General features: G+C 46.9%; 1 protein-coding gene across 1 annotated transcript; it reads right to left on the minus strand.

Moving 5' to 3' along the window:
* Nucleotides 1–7,022: 7,022 nt before the first annotated feature.
* ADORA3 (adenosine A3 receptor) lies at nt 7,023–10,602 on the minus strand. Its single transcript, XM_027091055.1, has 2 exons — nt 9,849–10,602; nt 7,023–8,147 (listed from the first exon to the last, which is right to left on the minus strand). Exons 1-2 carry the CDS (start codon nt 10,229–10,231, stop codon nt 7,541–7,543), a joined length of 990 nt encoding a protein of 329 aa, XP_026946856.1. The 5' UTR covers nt 10,232–10,602; the 3' UTR covers nt 7,023–7,540.
* Nucleotides 10,603–20,658: the final 10,056 nt, after the last annotated feature.

Here is a 20,658-nt window from a genome sequence, read left to right on the forward strand (position 1 = left end):
GAACAAATCAAAACAGAAATTAAAAAACACATAGAAACAAATGACAGTGAGAACACAATGACCCAAAACATATGGGATGCAGCAAAAGCAGTTCTAAGAGGGAAATTTATAGCAATTCAATCTCACCTCAAGAAACAAGAAAAATCTCAAGTAAACTATCTAACCCTACACTTAAAACAACTAGAGGAAGAAGAACAAAGAAAACCCAAAGTCAGTAGAAGGAAATAAATCATAAAGATCAGAGCAGAAATAAATAGAAACAGAGAAAACAATAGCAAAGATCAATAAAACTAAAAGCTGCTTCTTTGAGAAGATAAACAAAATTAATAAACCATTAGCCAGACTCATCAAGAAAAAAAGAGAGAAGTAAATCAATAAAATTAGAGGGGCTTCCCTGGTGGCGCAGTGGTTGAGAGTCCAGGAAGATCCCACATGCCGTGGAGCGGCTGGGCCTGTGAACCATGGGCGCTGAGGCTGCGCATCCAAAGCCTGTGCTCCGCAATGGGAGAGGCCACAACAGTGAGAGGCCCGTGTACCGCAAAAAAAAAAAAAAAAAATTAGAAATGAAAAAGGAGGAATCACAACTGACACTGCAGAAATACAAAGGATTATAAGAGACTACTACAAACAACTGTATGCCAATAAAATGGACAGCCACGAAAAAATGGACAAATTGTTGGAAAGATACAATTTTCCGAGACTGAACCAGGAAAACTTAGAAAACATAAACAGACCTATCACAAGTAATGAAATTGAAACCATAATTAAAAATCTTCCAACAAACAAAAGTCCAGGACCAGATGACTGGACCAGGTGAATTCTATCAAACATTTAGAGAAGAGCTAACACCCATTCTTCTCAAAACAGATGGAGAAATATACCATGTCCTTGGATTGGAAGAATCAATATTGTGAAAATGACTATACTACCCAAAGCAATCTACAGATTCAACGCAATCCCTATCAAACTACCAATGGCATTCTTCACAGAATTAGAACAGAAAATTTTACAATTTGTGTGGAAACACAAAAGACTCTGAATAGCCAAAGCAATCTTGAGAAAGAAAAACGGAGCTGGAGGAATAAGGTTCCCTGGCTTCAAACTATAGCACAAAGCTAGAGTAATCAAGACAGCATGGTACTGGCACAAAAACAGAAATATAGATCAATAGAACAGGTTAGAATGCCCAGAGATAAGCCCATGCCCATATGGGCACCTAATTTACAACAAAGAGGCAAGAATATACAACGGAGAAAAGAGCGCCTCTTCGATAAGTGGTGCTGGGAAAACTGGACAGTACATGTAAAAGAATGAAATTAGAACACTACCTAACACCATACACAAAAATAAACTCCAAATGGATTAAAGATTTAAATGTAAGACCAGACACTATAAAACTCTTAGAGGAAAACATAGGAAAAACACTCTTTGACATAAACCATAGCAAGATCTTTTTTGACCCACCTCCTAGAGTAACAGAAATAAAAACAAAAATTAAAAAATGGGACTTAATTAAACTTAAAAACTTTTACACAGCAAAGAAAACCATAAGCAAGACGAAAAGACAACCCTCAGAATGGGAGAAAATATTTATAAATGAAACCACGGACAAAGGATCAATCTCTGAAATATACAAACAGCTCATAGAGCTCAATATCAAAAAAACAAACAATCCAATTAAAAAATGGGCGGAAGGAAGACCTAAATAGACATTTCACCAAGGAAGACATACAGTTGGCCAAGAGGCACATGAAAAGATGCTCAACATCGCTAATCATTAGAGAAATGCAAATCAAAACTACAATGAGGTATCACCTCACACAGGCCAGAATGGCCATTATGAAAAAATCTGGAAACAATAAGTTCTGGAAAGGGTGTGGTGAAAAGGGAACCCTCATGCACTGCTGGTGGGCATGTAAATTGATACAACCACTACGGAAAACAGTATGGAGTTTCCTTAAAAAACTAAAAATAGAACTACCATATGACCCAGCAATCCCACTACTGGGCATATACCCCAAGAAAACCATAATTCAAAAAGAGACATGTACCACAATGTTCACTGTAGCACTATTTACAATAGCCAGGACATGGAACCAAACTAAATGTCCATCGACAGATGAATGAAAGAAGATGTGGCGCATATATACAATGGAATATTACTCAGCGATAAAAAGATATGAAATTGAGTTATTTGTAGTGAGGTGGATGGACCTAGAATCTGTCATACAGAGTGAATTAAGTCAGAAAGAAAAACAAATACGGTATGCTAACGCATATATATGGAATCTAAAAAAAAAAAAAAATGGTACCGATGAACCTAGTTAGAGGGCAGGAATAAAGATGTAGACATAGAGAATGGACTTGAGGACACGGGGTGGGGGGGGAAGCTGGGGCGAAGTGAGAGTAGCATCGACATATATACACTACCGAATGTAAAATAGTTAGCTGGTGGGAAGCAGCAGCAAAGCACAGGGAGATCAGCTCAGTGCTTTGTGGCCACCTAGAGAGGTGGGGTAGGGAGGATGGGAGAGAGGCTCAAGAACGTGGGGATGTGGGGACATGTGTATGCATATAGCTGATTCACTTTGTTGTACAACAGAAACTAACACAGTATTGTGAAGCAATTATACTCCAATAAAGATCTATCAAAAAAATTTTTTTAAAGAAATTATTGTTACATTTTTTTTCAGATGTGATAATGATATTGTCATAGCCAGCCTCTAAGATGGCTCCTGACATTCATGCCATTGTGTAATCCCCTCCTAATCTGAATCAGGGCTAGCCCATGTGATCAGTAAAATATGGTAGAAGGGATGGCATATGACTTCCAAGGCTAGGTCATAAAAGGTGTGCAACTTCCACCTCAGAAGTCACACTGCTCTTTCTTTCTTGCGGAAGTCAGATGCCATGTTGTGAGGACTCTCAAGCAGACATGTGCAAAGGCCCATGTGGAAAGGAACCAACTTGCGACCCACCTTGGGAGTAAATGTACAACCCACCTTGGGAGTAAATCCTCCAGCACCATCAAACCTCCAGATGACTACAGACCCAGCAACCTCGTGAGAGACGTCAAGCATGACCCACCCAACCAAGATGCTCCTGAATTCCTGACCCACGGAAAGTACAAGAGATAATAATTATCATGTTAAGCCTCTAAGTTTGGGAATAGTTCATTACATAGCAATCAATAATTAATACTGACATTGTGGTTATTTTTTTTTAAGTAGTCCCTATTGCTGAGAAAGCTGCATGTAAAACAAACACTCAGTATTGCTCAGAGGTGGCACACCGTGAAACCGAAGAAAGTACCAACAGAAGGAGATTATGCACAGATATCAGGAAAATGCCCAAGACATGAAAAAGTAACATTCTAAAGCAAATGACAGGCTCAGAGTTACAGAGAATAAACAGGTGTGTCTATTAGCGTTCTGAGTATTATCTGGTGTTATTAGTTCTGTTGCTCCCTCTTAAGGGTAGAATTAATTTTCACTCTATTTGATGTGTAAATAAAAAGGTAAATGGGTCATAAGGATAAACCAAATTTTTAAAATATCTTTTAGAAATACAAACCGCAATGTTTACAGATGAAATAATTTGATGTGCAAAATTTCAAGATAATCAGGGTAAGGCAAGTTGGTGGGGTCATTAATGAAACAAGGCTGGCTGTAAGTTGATCATTATTAAAGCAGGACAATAGGTATATGAGCCTTCGTTATTCTAATCTCTCCACTTTTGTGTGTTTGAAATTTTTCATAACAAAAAGTAAAAAACGAAACGTTGACACAGGTATTACTAGTCTCCCATTTTACAGATGAGAAAAATTGAGGCTCAGTTAAAGTAACTGCTAAATTTAAGTTCACACAGCTAGTGCAGCCGCCATGAGCTGATGCTAAATCTGAAAGAAAAAATTGTTCTTTCCATCGCTCAATTCTGCTTCCCCAGTAGTAACAATATCGCAACACTGTAGAGCACTTTAGAGTTGAGATTTTACGTTATGCCAGTCATCCGAGTGGTTGGGGCAAGATGCAGCCTCATTTTTCTCATTCCCATTGTACCCAGTATAGTATCTAAGGGCAGAGTTTCTCTAGAAAATGTGAATTTAATTGTAAGAAACTGAAGATACAAACGGACCATGGCCAGACCATATATAAAAATAGAACTCTGGCCCACTACCAGCCCAGGAAACCAGCCCCTTATCTATAGTAACTGGCCCAGGAAGCCAGCCTGATGTAAACCAGACTTATAGGAACTCAGGCCATTATTCCTAGTAACAATTCAGAAAGCCAAACAATAATCCCTGTAACAATTGGCCCTGAATGGCCAGGACCTGATGAATAACTGACAGCTTCCCTAATTTTTGTCCTGCTTCCATCTACGAACCAACCAGAGAAAGTCAAGTATGCCCCCTAACCCATCACACAGGACGCCCCACTTCTAGTCGGCCTGCCTACAGCCTCCCCAGGCCAACAGTCTCCAGTCGGGGTGTACCTGAAGCCTTCTTTTTTCTACTATAAAAGTGTCCCACTCTTCTGCCTGCCTTTAAGTCTCTGCCAAAAAGCAAAGGGCAGTGACTGACTCCTTTGCTATAGAAAGCTCAGAATAAACAGGGTTTGTTTGTTCTCATTTGGTTGGTCTTCACTTATTTCTACTGTTGATTTGATTTTAAAAATTGAGTAAATAAGCCCAGCTACTCAGCATCTACCTTTGTTCCAGTGAATCTGTCTGGAGGAGGAAGGAGCAAGCAAACCTCAGTTTTGTCTCGGTGGTCTTTTTTGTCTTATTCCTTTAAAATGAAAGCCCAACAGCCACCTTTGACAATGTTTAGCCGAAGGGAGCTAGCCAGGAGACAGACTCAGGGAAACTCCAGTGACATTAATCTCTAAACCTGAAACCAGGGTAGATCTCGCCACTTCCAGCCCAACTCCTCACCAGTGAGTCTTGGTTCATCTTTTTTGAGTTCATGCCAAAAGATGTTTCACTGTAAGGGCCTCTTCTGGGCTGGTGGAGCCCCCTAGCTCAAGAGATTCTCATTGACTCTCAAGCCCCCAACATACAACTTCCTACAAGCCTTCAGTGGGTTTGCTAAGCAGTGACTGTCAGAAAGGAAAAGAGAGAGAAGGAGGGGAGGAGGAGAAAGGGAGAAAAAAAAAAGTTTTTCTGAAACTCTGGAGCTACAGCTTGTCTGATGACACCAAATGACTCAGGACAGACTGCTGTTTTCTTGTGAGGCAAGCGGTCCCTTTAAATCAAGTTTCCTAAAAGGGCACATGCCCAATGTTGGTATAGCAACTGGGTTAGAGGCCAAGAACCAACCAGCACTTCCCTCAAGTCTCCAACTGGGCAAAGGTGAGTCGTGGGCAGAACAGTGTGCCAGGAGCACCCAATGCCCCAGAGTAGACCCAGGGCCTCGTCCTGGAGGGGCATTTTAACTAAACACAAAAATTAATTTGGGGGAAAATGCTGAAATCAAAAGAGGGGATACCATTAAGAAAAAATTAGAGGTGGGGGAGGCTTGTCTTTTGAAAGAAAAAAGATCCCCCAAAACGTTGATGGGGAATTTATCAGGACAAAAGTCCCCTCCCACGTCCAGGGACCCCCAGGAATGGAGGGCGGGGGTGCGTTGCAGTCCTCTGCCTCTAACATAAGATTGTGAATGGCACCAGGAAGTGGGTGGGCGGGGTGACCAACGGGTTTGGCATCGGTAGAAAATGCTAGGTGCGTGCGAGCTTTGCAACATCGCACATAGTGTTGATTACTCCTGGGCTGACAAGAGAAGACACGAGGACATTTCCCTGAAGTGCAATGTTAACAAGATAAATAGGCTTATCGGGCTCTGGCCTAAGATTAGGATCAGGATAACCTTTCAAGATTGGCTAAGAATTAATTAGAAAAACGTTTCAGTACAGTTATCTTCTTTGATGGGGTTTAACTGAAATCCCCATCTTGCTGCTCTCACCAAGTTAATATATTTATTGTCTTGGGAGTGAGAGTCCACAGCTGCAAGTTTGGATAGCCCAATCAGAGATGCCACCTCAAACTTCCAGAGCCACACTTAAAGCCCGAATGACTTGACTAGAACGCCATCCCTGTCTGGTGTCCCAATCGGCAACAGCAGTTAATGCAAAAAACCCAGCAGTCTTTTTTTTTTTTTTTTTTTTTTTTTTTGGCGGTACGCGGGCCTCTCTCTGTTGTGGCCTCTCCCGTTGCGGAGCACAGGCTCCGGATGCGCAGGCTCAGCGGCCATGGCTCACGGGGCCAGCCGCTCCACGGCATGTGGAATCTTCCCAGACCGGGCCACGAACCCGTGTCCCCTGCATCGGCAGGCGGACTCTCAACCACTGCGCCACCAGGGAAGCCCCCAGCAGTCCTTGAGTATACAAATCATAGTTTGTACCCATGATTCTGTTAATTGTACATAAGGTGGACTTAAGAGTTTGGAATTTGTAGAAATGCCAAGTCACTCTGCATGTCTAGGGATAGTTAGCAAGAATCTTGGGTTCTCCCATAAGGCAGGACTGCCTTGAAATCCTGGCTCTCATACTCGTTAACTGTGTGATCGTGGACAAGTTACTTAACACCTCTGTGCCTCAGTTTTCTCTTCTGCAAAATAGAGATGGTAATAACGGTGGTACCTAAAAGACTGTCAGGACCAAAAGAGAGAACGCGTGCAAAATAGTACATAGAAAGTGCTCAACATATAATAGCTGTCTGGTGTCTCTTTTTGCCCCACTCCCGCTATTCCTATTAAATTATAAAATACCAGAGGAGATGATTAAGACTCAGCTCTAAGAATCATTTCTTCTCTAACACTCGATGAATGGTTCATAAAGTTGACAAATGTTCTGATCAGCCCTGGAAAAAGGAGCAGGGTGTTCTGGGGCCAGGGGTGAGGGTCCTAGAATTTACACAGACGAACATGCCACATGGCATCAGGTAGAAGCAGGCTGAGTGCCAGGAGGAGCCAGCTGGGTCTTCAAGACCCAAGTGACACTGACCCTCAGCAAAGAGCTACACAGCAATTAGTTATCATCTTTTATTTACTCAAATACATTTACAGGTGAATCCAGCAAGTTAAGTCCCTCTTAAACTCAGTTCACTCCTTGCATTCCATCCATCCTCCAGGTATCTGCTGAGAGCAGGGTTCTCTGCTTAGTTCCATAATGGAGTAGAACTGAGTCACCATTATGTCCATGTCCAGCCCAGTTGGGACCCTTTTGTCAGTAAGTCAATGAGGCATCCTTCAGATTCCATGACTTCTGTTTGGGAAGGAGGAACACAGGCAGTAGTAACAATAGACTATTGTCCTCAAGTCAGACACCCAGAAAATTGAATTAGAAAAGAAGGACAAGAAAAAAATTGAATTAGAGAAAGAGGGTAGTAGGGAAGATAAAATTGGAGACAGCCAGCCAAATGCATCCCACATCACTGGAAGGAATCAAACACGTGAGAGCCCATGGCCCGGGTGGGTAGGCCCTCAAGTGTTTGTCCATGCTGAATCTGAAGGGTAATGGAATGGAGAGTCATCTTTCATGGATAGCTACTCAGAAGTCTGCTCAGTGCTTGAGTCCAAGCAATTAGAGGACTGGCAGATCACACAGGATTTGAGGATCAAGAGATAGGTTTCCTTGAACTTCTTTATTTTATAAGCATAGACGATAGGGTTCATCATGGAGTTAGCATGGGACAGCAGGATGCCCAAGTAGAGCACAACTTGTGGTACTTCACCATTAAAGTAGATGATACAATTGATGATGGATAAAGGCAGCCAGGACAAAGCAAACAAGAAAAGAACCAGAAACAGAGACTTGGCTGTCTTGAACTCCCGTCCATAAAATGCACCTGTCTCTTTGGAGTTAGAAAAGTTCTGATTGAGTTTGTTCCGGATGACATAGAAGATGTCAAGGTAGATGGCACACATGACAACCAGGGGAATGAAAATCCAAGTGAAGAAGCTGAAGTAGACCATGTAGTCCATCCTCATCACGGAACGGAATTGGCAGGAAAGGAAGGTGAGATTTTTGTGGTACTCTGAGTTCAGTTTCATGTTCCAGCCAAACATGGGAGTCAATCCCACCAGGAATGACACCAGCCAGCAAAGGCCCAGAGCCAACCATATTCGTCTTTGAGTGGTGAACCTCTTGTATCTGTTGGAATGGAAGAGAGTCAGTGAGTTCACAGAGGAATTGCTAATGAGTGGGGGGAGATGGAGCTGGAGGGTGTTGGTATTCTATGGTGATTTCAGCTAAACTCTACTGGATATGAAGACAAGATGAGCAGACAATGATTAGAGAAAAATACAGCAAAGTTCTCTGGGAACTTTTCTAAAGAAGTACAACCTCCAAAGCAACAGGAGTACGTTGCCTAGAGTCAGGGGCTTGCGTACCCCATTCACAGTTCCATTTCCAGCCCAAGAATTCTTCAGTCCCTGGGAGGTAAGAGTTATCGATCAAAGTCTCCTGGGATCGCCTTACCTGGGGAGAAATAATCTGCTCAAAGCATGTTTGCCTGCTGTGCTCTGCACTGGTTTTTTGTTTGTTTGTTTTGTTTTTTGGCTGTTGTGCTGCTGTCCATAAATTAGACTCTGCCTGTCCCACACTTACTCCCTACCTGTGTCTGCCCCTGCTTCTCTATTTGCACTACACTTGGGGTTTGAGTTAAACTCCACTCTCATGGAGTTGCAAACATCATGTTGAGGTGCTTCCAGGACCTTAAAAGACTCATCCAATCAAAAGTCACCATTTCTCCTTAAACCATTCTTCCTGACAACATTCTACATAGGCTATAAGAAGGAAGCAGATTTTAAGTACTGGCTAGGTACTCAGTAGACTTTCTCTCAATAAAATCTCATGATAAACTGGAGATATTTTTATGACAATCTCCATTTCATTGATGGTAATGGTGAAAATCATAGTAGTTACAGCTACCATTTACTGAGCACAGACTGTGTGCTGGGCATTTTTCTAAGAGCTTTACGTGTATTAACTCATTTGATCTTATGGGAAAAGTACAATTATCATCCCCATTTTATAGATGAAAAAAATGAAACAGACAAGTTAAGCAACTTGTAGAAGCCAAAAGTGTTGGAGCTAAAATGGAATGGAGGTGAATCTGAGTTCAGAGCATCTTAACACTATGACGAGGAACTGAGACACAGAAAGCTAAATAACTTGCCCAAGATCAGGCCTCAAGATCTGGGATTTGAACCCAGGCTCGTTTGTATCAAAAGTTGTCTGTAGCTCCCTCACCATGCTCTTTCCCCAAGAGAAGAGAGGAGCAACAAGATACCAATGTAATTCAGGACACCTGGGGAATTCGATTTCTTCATTTGGCAATCTGTTCTGTTCACATGGTCACCTGAAAAGTTGTTACTACTTTCTGTAATGGAGAACTTTTGTGGTCCCCTTCTCAACATGGAAGAAGAAACAAAATTAAAATAACTTTAAAATAGCCTACATTTGCAAAGAAGAGAAACATCAGTTTATCTCCTTCTTTCCTCTCTGCTTATCTTATCATCTAGTACGTCTCTATCATTTCTAAAAGTCAAGAGCATTTTTCACTAATTAAAGATGCATCGAGTTTTTATCATCTTTAGCCCCCCAGGGTATTGAGCATATATTCCTGTAGTCAGTGGGGAGGGATTGGAGCGTTCCTCTGTTTCTAGTTCCCAAGTCTCTACTCATCGTTGTTAAACCCTTCACACACCAAGTGGTGAAAAGAACCTCTTTCAAGCTCAGAGGCCAATTTGGATTTGTTTCCACGCAAAAAGTCTGAGATCTGGAGGTTGTAGTCCCATTTCCCAGGCACCTCTATCACTGCCCCACACCACCCCTCTCCAAGCAAGTTACCTGACCGTGAGCTTGACCCGCAGGTATCGGTCCACGGCAATGGCTAGCAAGGACATGATGGAGGCGTGGGTGAAGATCAGCAGCAGGCAGGTCATGAGAAGGCAGCTATGAAAGTGGATTGTGACACCCAGGCTGATGACAATGGCCAAAGGCATGACCAGCACCCCGACAGCAATGTCAGCCAGGGCTAGGGAGACAATGAAATAGAAGGTGGTGTTCTGCAGGCTGGGGTTCAGTTTGACCACCCAGATGACCAGCACGTTGCCCACTATGGCACAGAGCCCAATGAGAATCTCCACAGTGATGTAGGTAGCGTTGGCCAAGGACATGGCAGTGCTGTTGACAGGCATCTCGCTTTCCAGGTGGAGCCTCCCAGGTGACATTTGTGCCAACAAGATCCGTGTGGACAAGTCAGCCTAGCTCTTGCCAGACATCTCACCAGAGGTCCAGGTGCAGCAGCCACAGTCCAGAGCTCACAACACACCCATTCCTTCTCTTCTCTGTTGGAACCCCCTCTCCCCCTGTCCTTAGAGACAGTCCATCACAGGGCCATCACTTTCAGCCCCAATGCAGGCCGTACACCCCTGGGCTCCCAGAAGCCTGGAGGACAGTTCTATGTGGGCTGAAAGTGAAAATGCTGCTTCTGTTAGTTCCCCTGCCCCTGGAGGGCTACTTAAGCCCCATCAAGACAAGCAATGCTCTTCAGTGGTGTTTCAGGAAGTGAGATGGGCCAAGAGGAAGCACAGAGCCAGGAACACTCAGCAAGAAGATGGAAAGAATGAGAGCTGGGTGGGGGCGTGTTCGTAGCATGGAGAAGACTCAGCATTCATTTACTCAAGGACTAGATAAGAATGTCACTCTGGGTGGGAGAGGAGCTGGGAGCACTGATTACGTGACATTCTGGCTTTCTGATAGCTTATCAGAAAGATCGCACAGTAAGGAGGCAAGCAGAACCCACAGAAGAGAAAGAAATAGCCTTTGGTGGCAGGCTCCTAAACTTAGCCAGAATGTACTCTTTCTAAAGAGTACACTCCATAGACTGACTGTGTCCCCCTAAAACGCATAGGTTGAATTCTGACCCTCAAGTCAAAGTAGTTGGAGGTGGTGGCTTTGGGAGGTTATTAGGTCATGAGGGTGGAGCCTCATGAATGGGATTAGTGTCCTTATAAGAGGGACCCCACAGATCTCCCTTGCCCCTTCCACCATCTATGTACCAGGAAGTTGGCTCTCACCAGACACAGGTTCTACTGATGCCTTGATCTTGGACTTCCCAGCCTCCAGAAATGTGGGAAATAAATCTCTCTTGTTTCTAAGTCATTTAGTCTTTGGTATTCGGTTATATCAGCCCAAAGGTACTAAGACAGCGCATAACAGTAAGGACTGAGAATTCAGCCACATGAGTTGACTCTGCTGGGGCATAGCTGGAACACAGCCTTTGTATCAAAGATCTTTTGCCAAAGAGACAAACTAAGATTCCCTGTTCAGAAGAGCAAAACTTCAGCACCTCCCGTAAGCATCACATCTGCTGACCCTCATCTTCCCTTCTCAGCCCACACACCCACCATGCCCTCACACTAGCAACCAGCCTGTGTCAGATCTATTTGATGGACAACAGGATGACCAGCCATGCAGAAAGGAGGGAAAGGGCAACATGTACACATGATCACACAGCATACCTCCTGCCCTCCGGCCCCAAGCCCCACCCCCGCCCTGCAGGAACAGCCATCTACCTGAAAATCAGACCCTCTCCCTGAAGTTGCTCACCTGGGAACTCCTGGGAATCAGACACTTGAATGCAATTTTTATTTGGAGTTCCCCTGGTTCAGGGGTTTCTCAGTGCCGCCCAAAAGGGTTATTTAGAGAGACAGCAAAAGGAACAGTTGGACCTAAGCCCACACTGTGGATTGAAGGGTTGATAATACTTACCTCTAAGCACCAATCTACGTAGAGCCAAAAAATAAAATTTGACGATCACAGGAGTGCTGTTCTGGTGTTTACTAACAAACACCTCTCACTGGGGCACTGGCGAGATGCCTCAGCATGGGGCCTGCCAGGGTCTTCTTTAGTTGTTCTGCTTCGGCATCATCCGTCGACACCCCTACCCCCCCACTGCCCACCCCCACCGCATCCCAAGTCTGTCTGGTGTGCCTTGCTAATCCCTGCTAGACTTGCTCAGGGAAATGAGCCAACTCCCCGGACATTAAGTGGCAGTCCTCTCCAACTGCATTTCTGTCGCTCCAGCATTTCCCAATGTTAGCCGTGCCCACATCCCTGCACTTTGGGAACATGAAAGGTGTCACGAGCCTCCAACGTGACCTCTCATAAATGTCTCTACTGCAGCTGCTCTCTTTATCTCTGCTCGGGAGAAGGGAGATATAGAGAGCGATTTCTAGGAGGCTGCGTGCGACCGAAACAAGTCCTCCTCGCTGTAAAGCCGTTGTTGAATCTTGGTAATTCACTGCCAACAATGTACCCCGGCTCCTGACCCTCAGCCACCCAGTAGCACCAAAACCTTGTGGGAGAGAAAGACCCTCTGGGGTAGCAATGAGTCGTGTTGCCTGGCTGTGGTGATGGTATAGCTAAGGAACATTTTTCCTGGAGGGTTTGGTAATCCCGGGTCTGCCTGGGGTGGACGAGGACAGAGCGAATGGGCTCATGGCAGAGTGGAGCACAGACAGCTGCTCTGTGTTTGGGAGCTGGACAGACAGTGGATAGTTCCTGCATTTAAAGAAAAAAGCCTGTGGCCCTTGTGCAGCTGTGGGCCAGAAGCTTGGGGGAGGGAGAAGGAGGTGGAGGCCAGGGAAAGAACCACAGATCCATCCTACTGGAAGTGAGCCGAGCTGTTAGGGATGGAAGTGACAGCAGGAGCTGGAAACCCGACTGGTGGGTGTTTTCAGATTCCAGCCTAATTCCCCTCCTTTAAGACCCAGGTGAGTCCTTCCAGAATCAGCCCATCTCATCTGGGTTAGAGAAACCAAGTAGAAGGGTTTTGCTCAAGGACCAGTCACAAGGGCAGCATGGTGGGGACAGGATAGCCTGTGAAGCTGTAACCCACAGGAACAAGGAGAGACAGGGAACACACTTGGGGCCACTGACCCAGCCACCGCCTCCCCCCCCCACTTCCCCAGGAATTGTTCCCAGAATCCTCTGCACAAACCTGGGGCATTTCCTCTCCATGAATAAAGGAAGCCCTTCCTTTATATTTTCTGAGTAGACAGAGCCCACCGATACTCAGGGGGCTGATGTGAGGGGTGAGGAGGAAGGCTTTCACAGCCACTTAGCATTTTGGGGTAAGACGGGGCCCTGAGTGTCCTTTTCATTCTAGACCGAACACCAAAGGGCAGCCAGGGAAAGAGGACAGAGAAACCAGGAGGAATGGTCCCCTTTCCCCATCCCCCCAACCCAGTCCACAGCCACTCTTAGTCGGGGAACTACCCTCATCACCTCTGAGCCCCCTAACCCAGCCCCAGGTGCAGCCTCCATGTTGCCCCCGCGATCAAGTCCAGACTCCTCGGAATGGCGTTGGAGGCTCTCTGTGAGGGGGTCTCCCAGCCCCTGCAGTCTCCTGTTGCCCGGTTCATCAGGAAACCATAAGCGCCACTGGGCCACGTGTCCCGGGGCTCAGAGCGAGCTCTTTCACTTCCTCTCCCCTACGCACATGCTACTTTCTGGCTAGGAAGGCCCTTCTCCTGTGCATCCACACAGAAAACAAGCACTTTTCCTTCTAGACACTTCTCAAACTGAACCTTGAAGAAAAATTTTCAGACCCCACCCGCCCCTGTCCCATGCTGGGTTTTTATAATCCCTCCCCTGTTATTCTTTGAGCTCCTGGAAGGCAGGGATCTCCCCTTTTCATTTCTGCATTTCTATCCCCTACCACAATGCCTGACAGCTACTAGGTGCTCAGAATATTGACAAATGAATGAGTAGGAACCTCAGTGAACCAGGGGGCGTAAACTCAGCACTGGGTATAGAATACCAGCACTGGGTATAGAATACCAATCAGCTAGGACCTGTGAAGCACTTTCCATTATACTAACTGCTGTGCCGAGCATTTTATACATCTGATCTCCTTCGATTCTCTCTGATGAAGTAGATACTGTCATTACTGTTGAGGCTCAGAAGGGTTAAGTAACTTGCCCCCCGGGATGCAGAGCTAGGAAGTGGCAGAGCTGGCATTCAAACCCAGGTTCCCGGCTTCCGTAAATGCATAAACGAGAAGGGCTTGGGCCCCAAGGGGATCTCTGTACCAGAAAGAAAACCTTTTGTTGGACCAAGGTGCCCCACACAAAAAAAATTTAATAATAAAATAAATTATAAGTGAAACGTGGCTCAGCAGATTTTCCCATCTAAAAGAAAGCCCATGTCTGTTTAGGTTCTACTGAAAAAACCTGAAAATATGGAGGAGGGAAGGGTCTGGGAGGAACCATGAGCCTGAATCAGAGAAAAAGCAACCGAAGTCCTAGGGAAAGGCCTCTCGTGTCCCAAACCCTGGCCTGGAGCCACCATGGGCTGAGGCAACTGGACTCAGATCAACTGCAAGGCCACAACCTGGCCCTTGGGCTTCTGCTTAAAAGCCTAAGAGCCCGGCCAGAGATGGTTCATCTGATCCTTTGCAGCTTCTCAGAAAAGCCTGGGAAATCCCAGCACCCAGCCTGCAGCAACAACAAGACGCAGTGTTAGCAGGGGCCCAAGGAAAGGACTCTGCAGCCCCAGAACTGGTGCAGGTGGTTGCTGAGACAGGATGTCAGGCAGGCGGAAGGTGCTGGCTTCTGCCAGGGGCTGGCTCTCACTGACTCGACTGCTGCCTGCAGAGTTGCACAAAATCATTTTGCTCACTTCCTCTTGGCCCCATCACCACTTCCCCAAAGATTTATATTTTTATAGAACTTGATGCTTGCCAGCCAGCAGCAGAGGCTTAGAAAGAGCAAGTGCTCAGAGTCCCTCCAGGACGGTGGTCTGCTCTTTCTCCCCCTCTGCCAGCCCCCCTTCCTTCTCTGCCTCTCAATCAAGCCAGAGGGAGGAGGCTGTGCCGATCTGCAGCCACTGTCCCCAGGGGGCTTCCTACTAGGACTTCAGCTGTGACCAAGGAGCCAGGGACTCCCTATAGCCTGAGTTCAGCAGACTAACTGAGAGCCAGTGTGATGGGGGAGGAGAGAGGTCAAGGTTCCTTCACTCTGAGCAACAGGAAATCCTGCCCAGCCAAGGGGAACTGTCCCTGGCACCTACGCCCCACCCACCAGACCCTCCACCCACACTGAGTGTGTCAGAAGGCCTCTGGGCTCTAGTGGAGAATCCAGAGAAGGGTTCAGCTGACTATATTTATTCCAGGTTCTAGGCACTTAGGAAGTGAGGAGGTGTTCCGACTACCAGAGTCTTGGCAGGTAAGAGGCTTTTATTCCTGTGTCCCTGTTGGGGTGCTATGTGCAGCAGTGACCAGCAGGTGGCAGCACATTTCCACTGCCACTCGGTGCAGGCTGAGCGATAAAATCCCTGAGAATTTGGCAGCACAGCCTCCGAGCACCACCTAGCCAGCCCCCTCAGATCGCGACACAGAGAGATTGCCATCTGCCTAAATTCAATCCAGTCCCAAAGAATATTCCTGGGCAGTGCCAAATTCCATCCTCTTGACTCAAGGGGCTGAGAAGCAGCTTCTCCTTTTAAACCCGTGAGTGTTCCAGTAAAAACAATATTTGGTGCCCTTCATAGCGTGCAAAACTCCTCACACGGTCCACGTCAGTAAATGAACACAACAACCCCGCAAGGTAGGTATCATTCGTCTCATCTCCCAGCAGGAGAAACTGAGGCAGAGAGACAGGGGGATCTACTCAAGGTTGCCCATCTGGTCAGAGGCAGTGTGAGGATGGAGCCATCTCTGGCCTCCTTGACGTGGGGGGGGGGGGGGCAGGGGGGACAGAAACCACCCGGGGAGGTCCCACCGGGATGTTTCGCTCCCTATGCCTATGTCACCAGGCCCTCCCTCGGTGCCTGCCAGTCTCTGACCTGTCCTCTCCCTTCTATGGGCACAGGGCCCACTGGTCCATTTTCCCGGCCTTTGCTGGAATGCTTCCTGTCTTTTGGTGCACATGATTTCTCAAACCACCTTGGGTCTCTTCGCAATCCAGCCTCCTCTTCATCACAGCCCCAGGCTTCTGACCACCCATGCCGGGTGTCTCCACAGTCCCCGGGGTGGCCAACTGTACACCCTGCTCTTGATCCCCACGCCCTTTGTCTAAACACCAGAAGGTGTAAGAATGAACTCCGGAGAGAGCAACTGCTGATCCTAAACGTTTCCAGCAGGACCATGCCCCGGGCCCCGCTTTTTACCTTCTACCTAACAAATGTGATGACACTCCTGCAGGAATTGGGTGGGAATGCCCCTGTTTTGATGACATATGTGTCTTCCCCTCCTATACTACAAGGCCTCTCATATTTATGACCATGAGAGCTGCATGATTGGATGCCAACCAACCTGTGCCAGGCACTCTGCCAGGGGTTGTACAAGTCTACAGCAACCCTGCAAGTGAGTATTATTAGATCCATTTCACAGATGAGGAAACTAAGGCATGGTAACCAGTGAATGACTTGCTCTGGGCAACACAGCCAGTAAATGGCAGAACTGGGCCCAAACCCCAGTCTGTCTTGCCTTCAAAGCCCTGGCTCTTCTCAAGGAACCCCATGAGGACAGTTACACATCAATTATGCCAAAACCCCAATTGTCATTTGGGCAGAAATCCTTCAGTGTCCTAGTTGATAAGACTGGCTTCAGAGGTCAGGCCAGCTACTAGGGGCAATGTGTTATTGGGCCAATTGTCTGCGTTCCAGCACCTGTCAAAGCTCAGCTCAGCAGGGGGGTATCCTGGACCTCCAGAGCAGCCAGTCCCCTCCCCCTCCACACTCTCTGCGTGCAACTCCTACAGTGGGCCATATGAGGCAATGGCGTCCTGGAACCATATTACTTTAGTTCCCTGCTGAGACGCGTTCCCCGATAACCTCAGCCTCTGCGTTTTATTAAAGGTAAATATGGAAGGCTGTCAGAGGAAGTATGTACTGCATTTCATCATGACCAAAGATACTATCTGCTGCTATGTTCCCTATAGAAAGTTTCTCAAGATACATTTCTCTGAGGAGTTTAGTGTTAGGAAAAAAAAAAAAAAAGTTGCTTCTCTTAATAAACTAGCCTGCTTTGTTGAACTGCTTAGTGGTAGAGCTTTGTATAATTTGGTTTTGTGTGGGCAGCCAAGAGGCTCCGCACTGGTGTTCTGTCTCAGTAACCACGCTCTGCTTAGGTATCCCACGGCATCTATAGGCCCCGCGTCAGCCCTTGGCACCTGTTGTGTCGGGGATTCCGTCGTGCCTTGTTCTTTTATTATGAACGGCTCCCATCGTTTTTGGAAGTGGGCAAGCTGTAAATAACGAACACACAGAACTGACATTAGAAGGCCCGTTAGTGTTTATTTTGAAGGCAGGTCTGCCGGTTGATTCACCCAGGTTCTTAAACAAAGATTCTTGTCAGTCCCCCCACGACTTGGAGGGGAGCATTTTTTTCCCCGGACGAGTGATCCACAATCATATTTTAGATGATCAGTTTGGGCAAAAGAAAAAATACGTCGACACTGGAAATGCCCTCTGGGGTTCAGTGAGCCCTCTGAGGAAAGCTTTCAATACAATACTTGAAGCATCAGTATCCAGCAGCATCTGGTAAATGCTCCCTTAGGAATGATGCTGTATAGAGCATAATGTAATGATTCTCCAGGTGGAATTTATTTTTATTTATGTAACCCCACCCACTTCCACAAAGGACTGAAGTTACTCTACCAGGCTGAGTCAATAGCTTCCCCCTCTGTACGCCCACGTCATCTCACACATTCCTCTGTTTGAGCACTTATTACACCACTTTGTAGTTATTTAATTACATGACTGCTCCTCTCACTAGCTAGCAAACCCCAGTAACTAGTAAACTCCTTAAGTAAACTCCATAAGAAATTATACCTTATTCATCTTTATATCTCCCTCCCTCTCCCCTTCTGCCAAAAGTACCAAGAGCCTGAAATAGTACCTGGCACATAGGAGACCTACAATCAATTCTCATTGGATGTGTGTTGCATTATTCTCAGGTCTCTCCGCTCCTCACCTTGCAGGAATGCTGACCATATGTCTCTACGTCCACTGCGGAGTCAGGAGGGATCTAGGAAGTCCTCTTGCTCACCAAAAATAGCTTTTTGCATCTAACTTCAATTGCAAACCAGTACAGATAGAGAACAACATTTTTCTGGTCAAAGTTTGGGTCTGGTCAAAGGCACCCTCAGGGAGAATGTCTGCTATTTACATTACAGTTTGTGGTTTCAGCATTTTTATATACAATAGCCTATTTCATTCTCTCATCTCTGTGATTTATCTAAAATGGTGCCCTCTACACACACACACACACACACACACACACACACACACGCGTGCGCGCGCGCACTCTCCGTCATCTCACTCTGTTTATTTCCTATGTTACCCCTTTCACAACCAGAGCACTTCATCAGAGTTTATTCCTTTCCTCACTTGGCTTGTCACTGCTCTGTCTGCAGGACCCAGAACCACCTCTGGTCCTGGCTAGCCCATTTAGTGTGACACATGATGTAGTGTGACAGATCACTGGGTTTGGTATGGGGTTTCCAGAATATGAGGATTTGGGGTGGGAGGGAGCAACAGAGGAATCTGATGCCCAGAGTGGCTAGTTCAAGGTCAAACCTGGAGCAAGCAGCCAGGGTTCTTCGCCAGCAGAAAGACTGGGAACCCACGTGGTTGGGAATCCCTAACGATGCGCTCCCCAGTTCCTGCATTTTCTTAGGGTTGATTCTCTCAGTCTCTTGCTGGAGGGGCTCTATCCATGTTCTGCTTCACTGGCTCCTTTGTCATTCTGGTCCCCCCTCTCTCTGAATCCGCAAACCGCCTAGGACCCTCCAACCAAGTCTGTGGTTGATTTTTTCTTCTTTCATGCCTGCACTTGAGCCTTGACCAGTCTGCCTGTCAACCCGTGCTGATGGGTGCAGTGGTGGGTGCTAATGAGTTACACCTGGAGCACCCCAGATGGGCCTAATGGACGTTCAGCTACAGTGAGATGCTTGACGGCACGTACATCTGTGCCTCTTCATCCAGGTGCCAGGCCCTTCCCACTCCGCCCTCACCTGACATGCTCCGGGGAGAGATCACTGTCCGGTCCAAGCCTGTGCTGCAAAACATGCTCATCTGTCTTTTTAAAACTCTGTTTCTAAATGGATGATGGCGGACAAGTTGTTCATTCTGTGTCTTCATTTTCCCCTTGATAAGTGACAAAGATACCTGACCGAGGGCTGAGGGAAGCAACGTGGGCCCGGCAGCTGGTCCACGATCTTGCTGACCTCCCCCTCTACCAGTGTGTGAGCGCTACAGGGGAGGGTCCTGGTTGCACGGTCAGGGTCACGCCAGGGCCCGGCCACTGCTCCACCTAAGAGGTGCTTGATAAATATTGAATTAAAGGAAAATCATTTCACACCTACCAGCCTCCCCAAACCGTGAGATACAGGCTTTTGGGAATCCAAGAGGAAGGATGCTGGTCTCTTCGGCACTGACTCTCCCAGTTTCTCAGTGGAGCGGCTCTACTCCTGTCCAAATCCCCCAGCAGTGCTCCTGGCTTCTGAAACAGGAAGTGTCCAAAGGAGATTTGGAGGAGGCGGTATCATCTTCCTCTCCCTTCTCCACAGTTGCCAGGGTAACTTGCTTACCCCGTTCCAAGTGGTTTGTTAGCATTGGAGATGGTGCCCACCTACCCGGGGAAGCAGAAGCAGGCGACCTCGGTGGGCTCCCAACCGTCCCATCCATGACTCCTCTGTGAGCCTGGGGAAAGGCAGCTCTGATCTGAAGACGCTCAGTTCCAGACATGCTGTCTGCCAGGTCACTGGCCCCTAAGAGCCACCCTGGCCCCCGACGTGCCCCAGGTGACACTCTCCCAGCACCAGTCTCAAGAGCAAGATTATCCCAAGCAATAATCGTAGTTTCCATTTCTCACATGTCATTCATTCTGGAGGGCCTGGCACGTCACTCGACACTATTCACCACTGGGAAGGGCCCCCTCCTGCACAGGGTGTAAGGGTTGCTGAATATTACAGCCAACTCCTGCCGAAACAACTGCATGGCAAACCTGGGGGCACATGAGGCCCACAATTTAACTTGAATTACATCTATTTGTATTTGCTGTCAACCCTCAACACCAAACATCATCCAATCTTTCATTAACCGTGGAATCTTTCCTGATTTCAAGGCAACAAAGAAATAAGTTTGTTTTAGGTCGAGAGTTTAGGCTCAGAGCCGGGCTGTGGAGCCAACTCCAATCACTGCCGGCTTCCAAAATAGCATCTCATTCTGTCCTTGTCCCTCCAAGATGAGCCAACTGGCCTGCTCTGGCCATTCCCAGTGGAAGGCTAGACCTCGCTTTAATGACCATGACTTCAGCTGGGGCAACAGAACTCTAGGTCACTGCAAGACAGTCCAGCCCACGCCCCTTTGTCCCCCACCCCCGTGCCCTGCCCAGTGCCCATGACTAGAGCTTTTTATGTGATTCTGGAGTTGGCACACTCTCCCTTTCTTGCCAATAATGCCAGCTGTTGTTTCTGAGCAAATGGAACAAATGACCAACGTGAACTCCACGCAATCTATGGACTGGAAACAGCTACAGGGAGGCAAGGGCAGCCGCTGCCTAGGGTGGGACTGGGGGAGATGGAGGAGGGGTTTGCGAAGGAAGATGCAAGAACCTCAGGGAAGAGGGCAAAGGGCGAAGCCTCAG

Source organism: Aethalodelphis obliquidens, unplaced genomic scaffold, assembly GCF_003676395.1.
Source record: "Aethalodelphis obliquidens isolate GAN/ISIS:26980383/991018 unplaced genomic scaffold, ASM367639v1 scaffold70, whole genome shotgun sequence".
NCBI lineage: Eukaryota > Metazoa > Chordata > Mammalia > Artiodactyla > Delphinidae > Aethalodelphis > Aethalodelphis obliquidens.

Excerpts from the sequence above, each read along its gene's own strand:
- ADORA3 (XM_027091055.1), bottom strand. The coding sequence starts at position 10,231 with ATGTCACCTGGGAGGCTCCACCTGGAAAGCGAGATGCCTGTCAACAGC. Across the intron at positions 8,148-9,848 it reads CGGGTCAAGCTCACGGTCAG|ATACAAGAGGTTCACCACTC; the intron begins GTAACTTGCTTG and ends CCATTCCAACAG.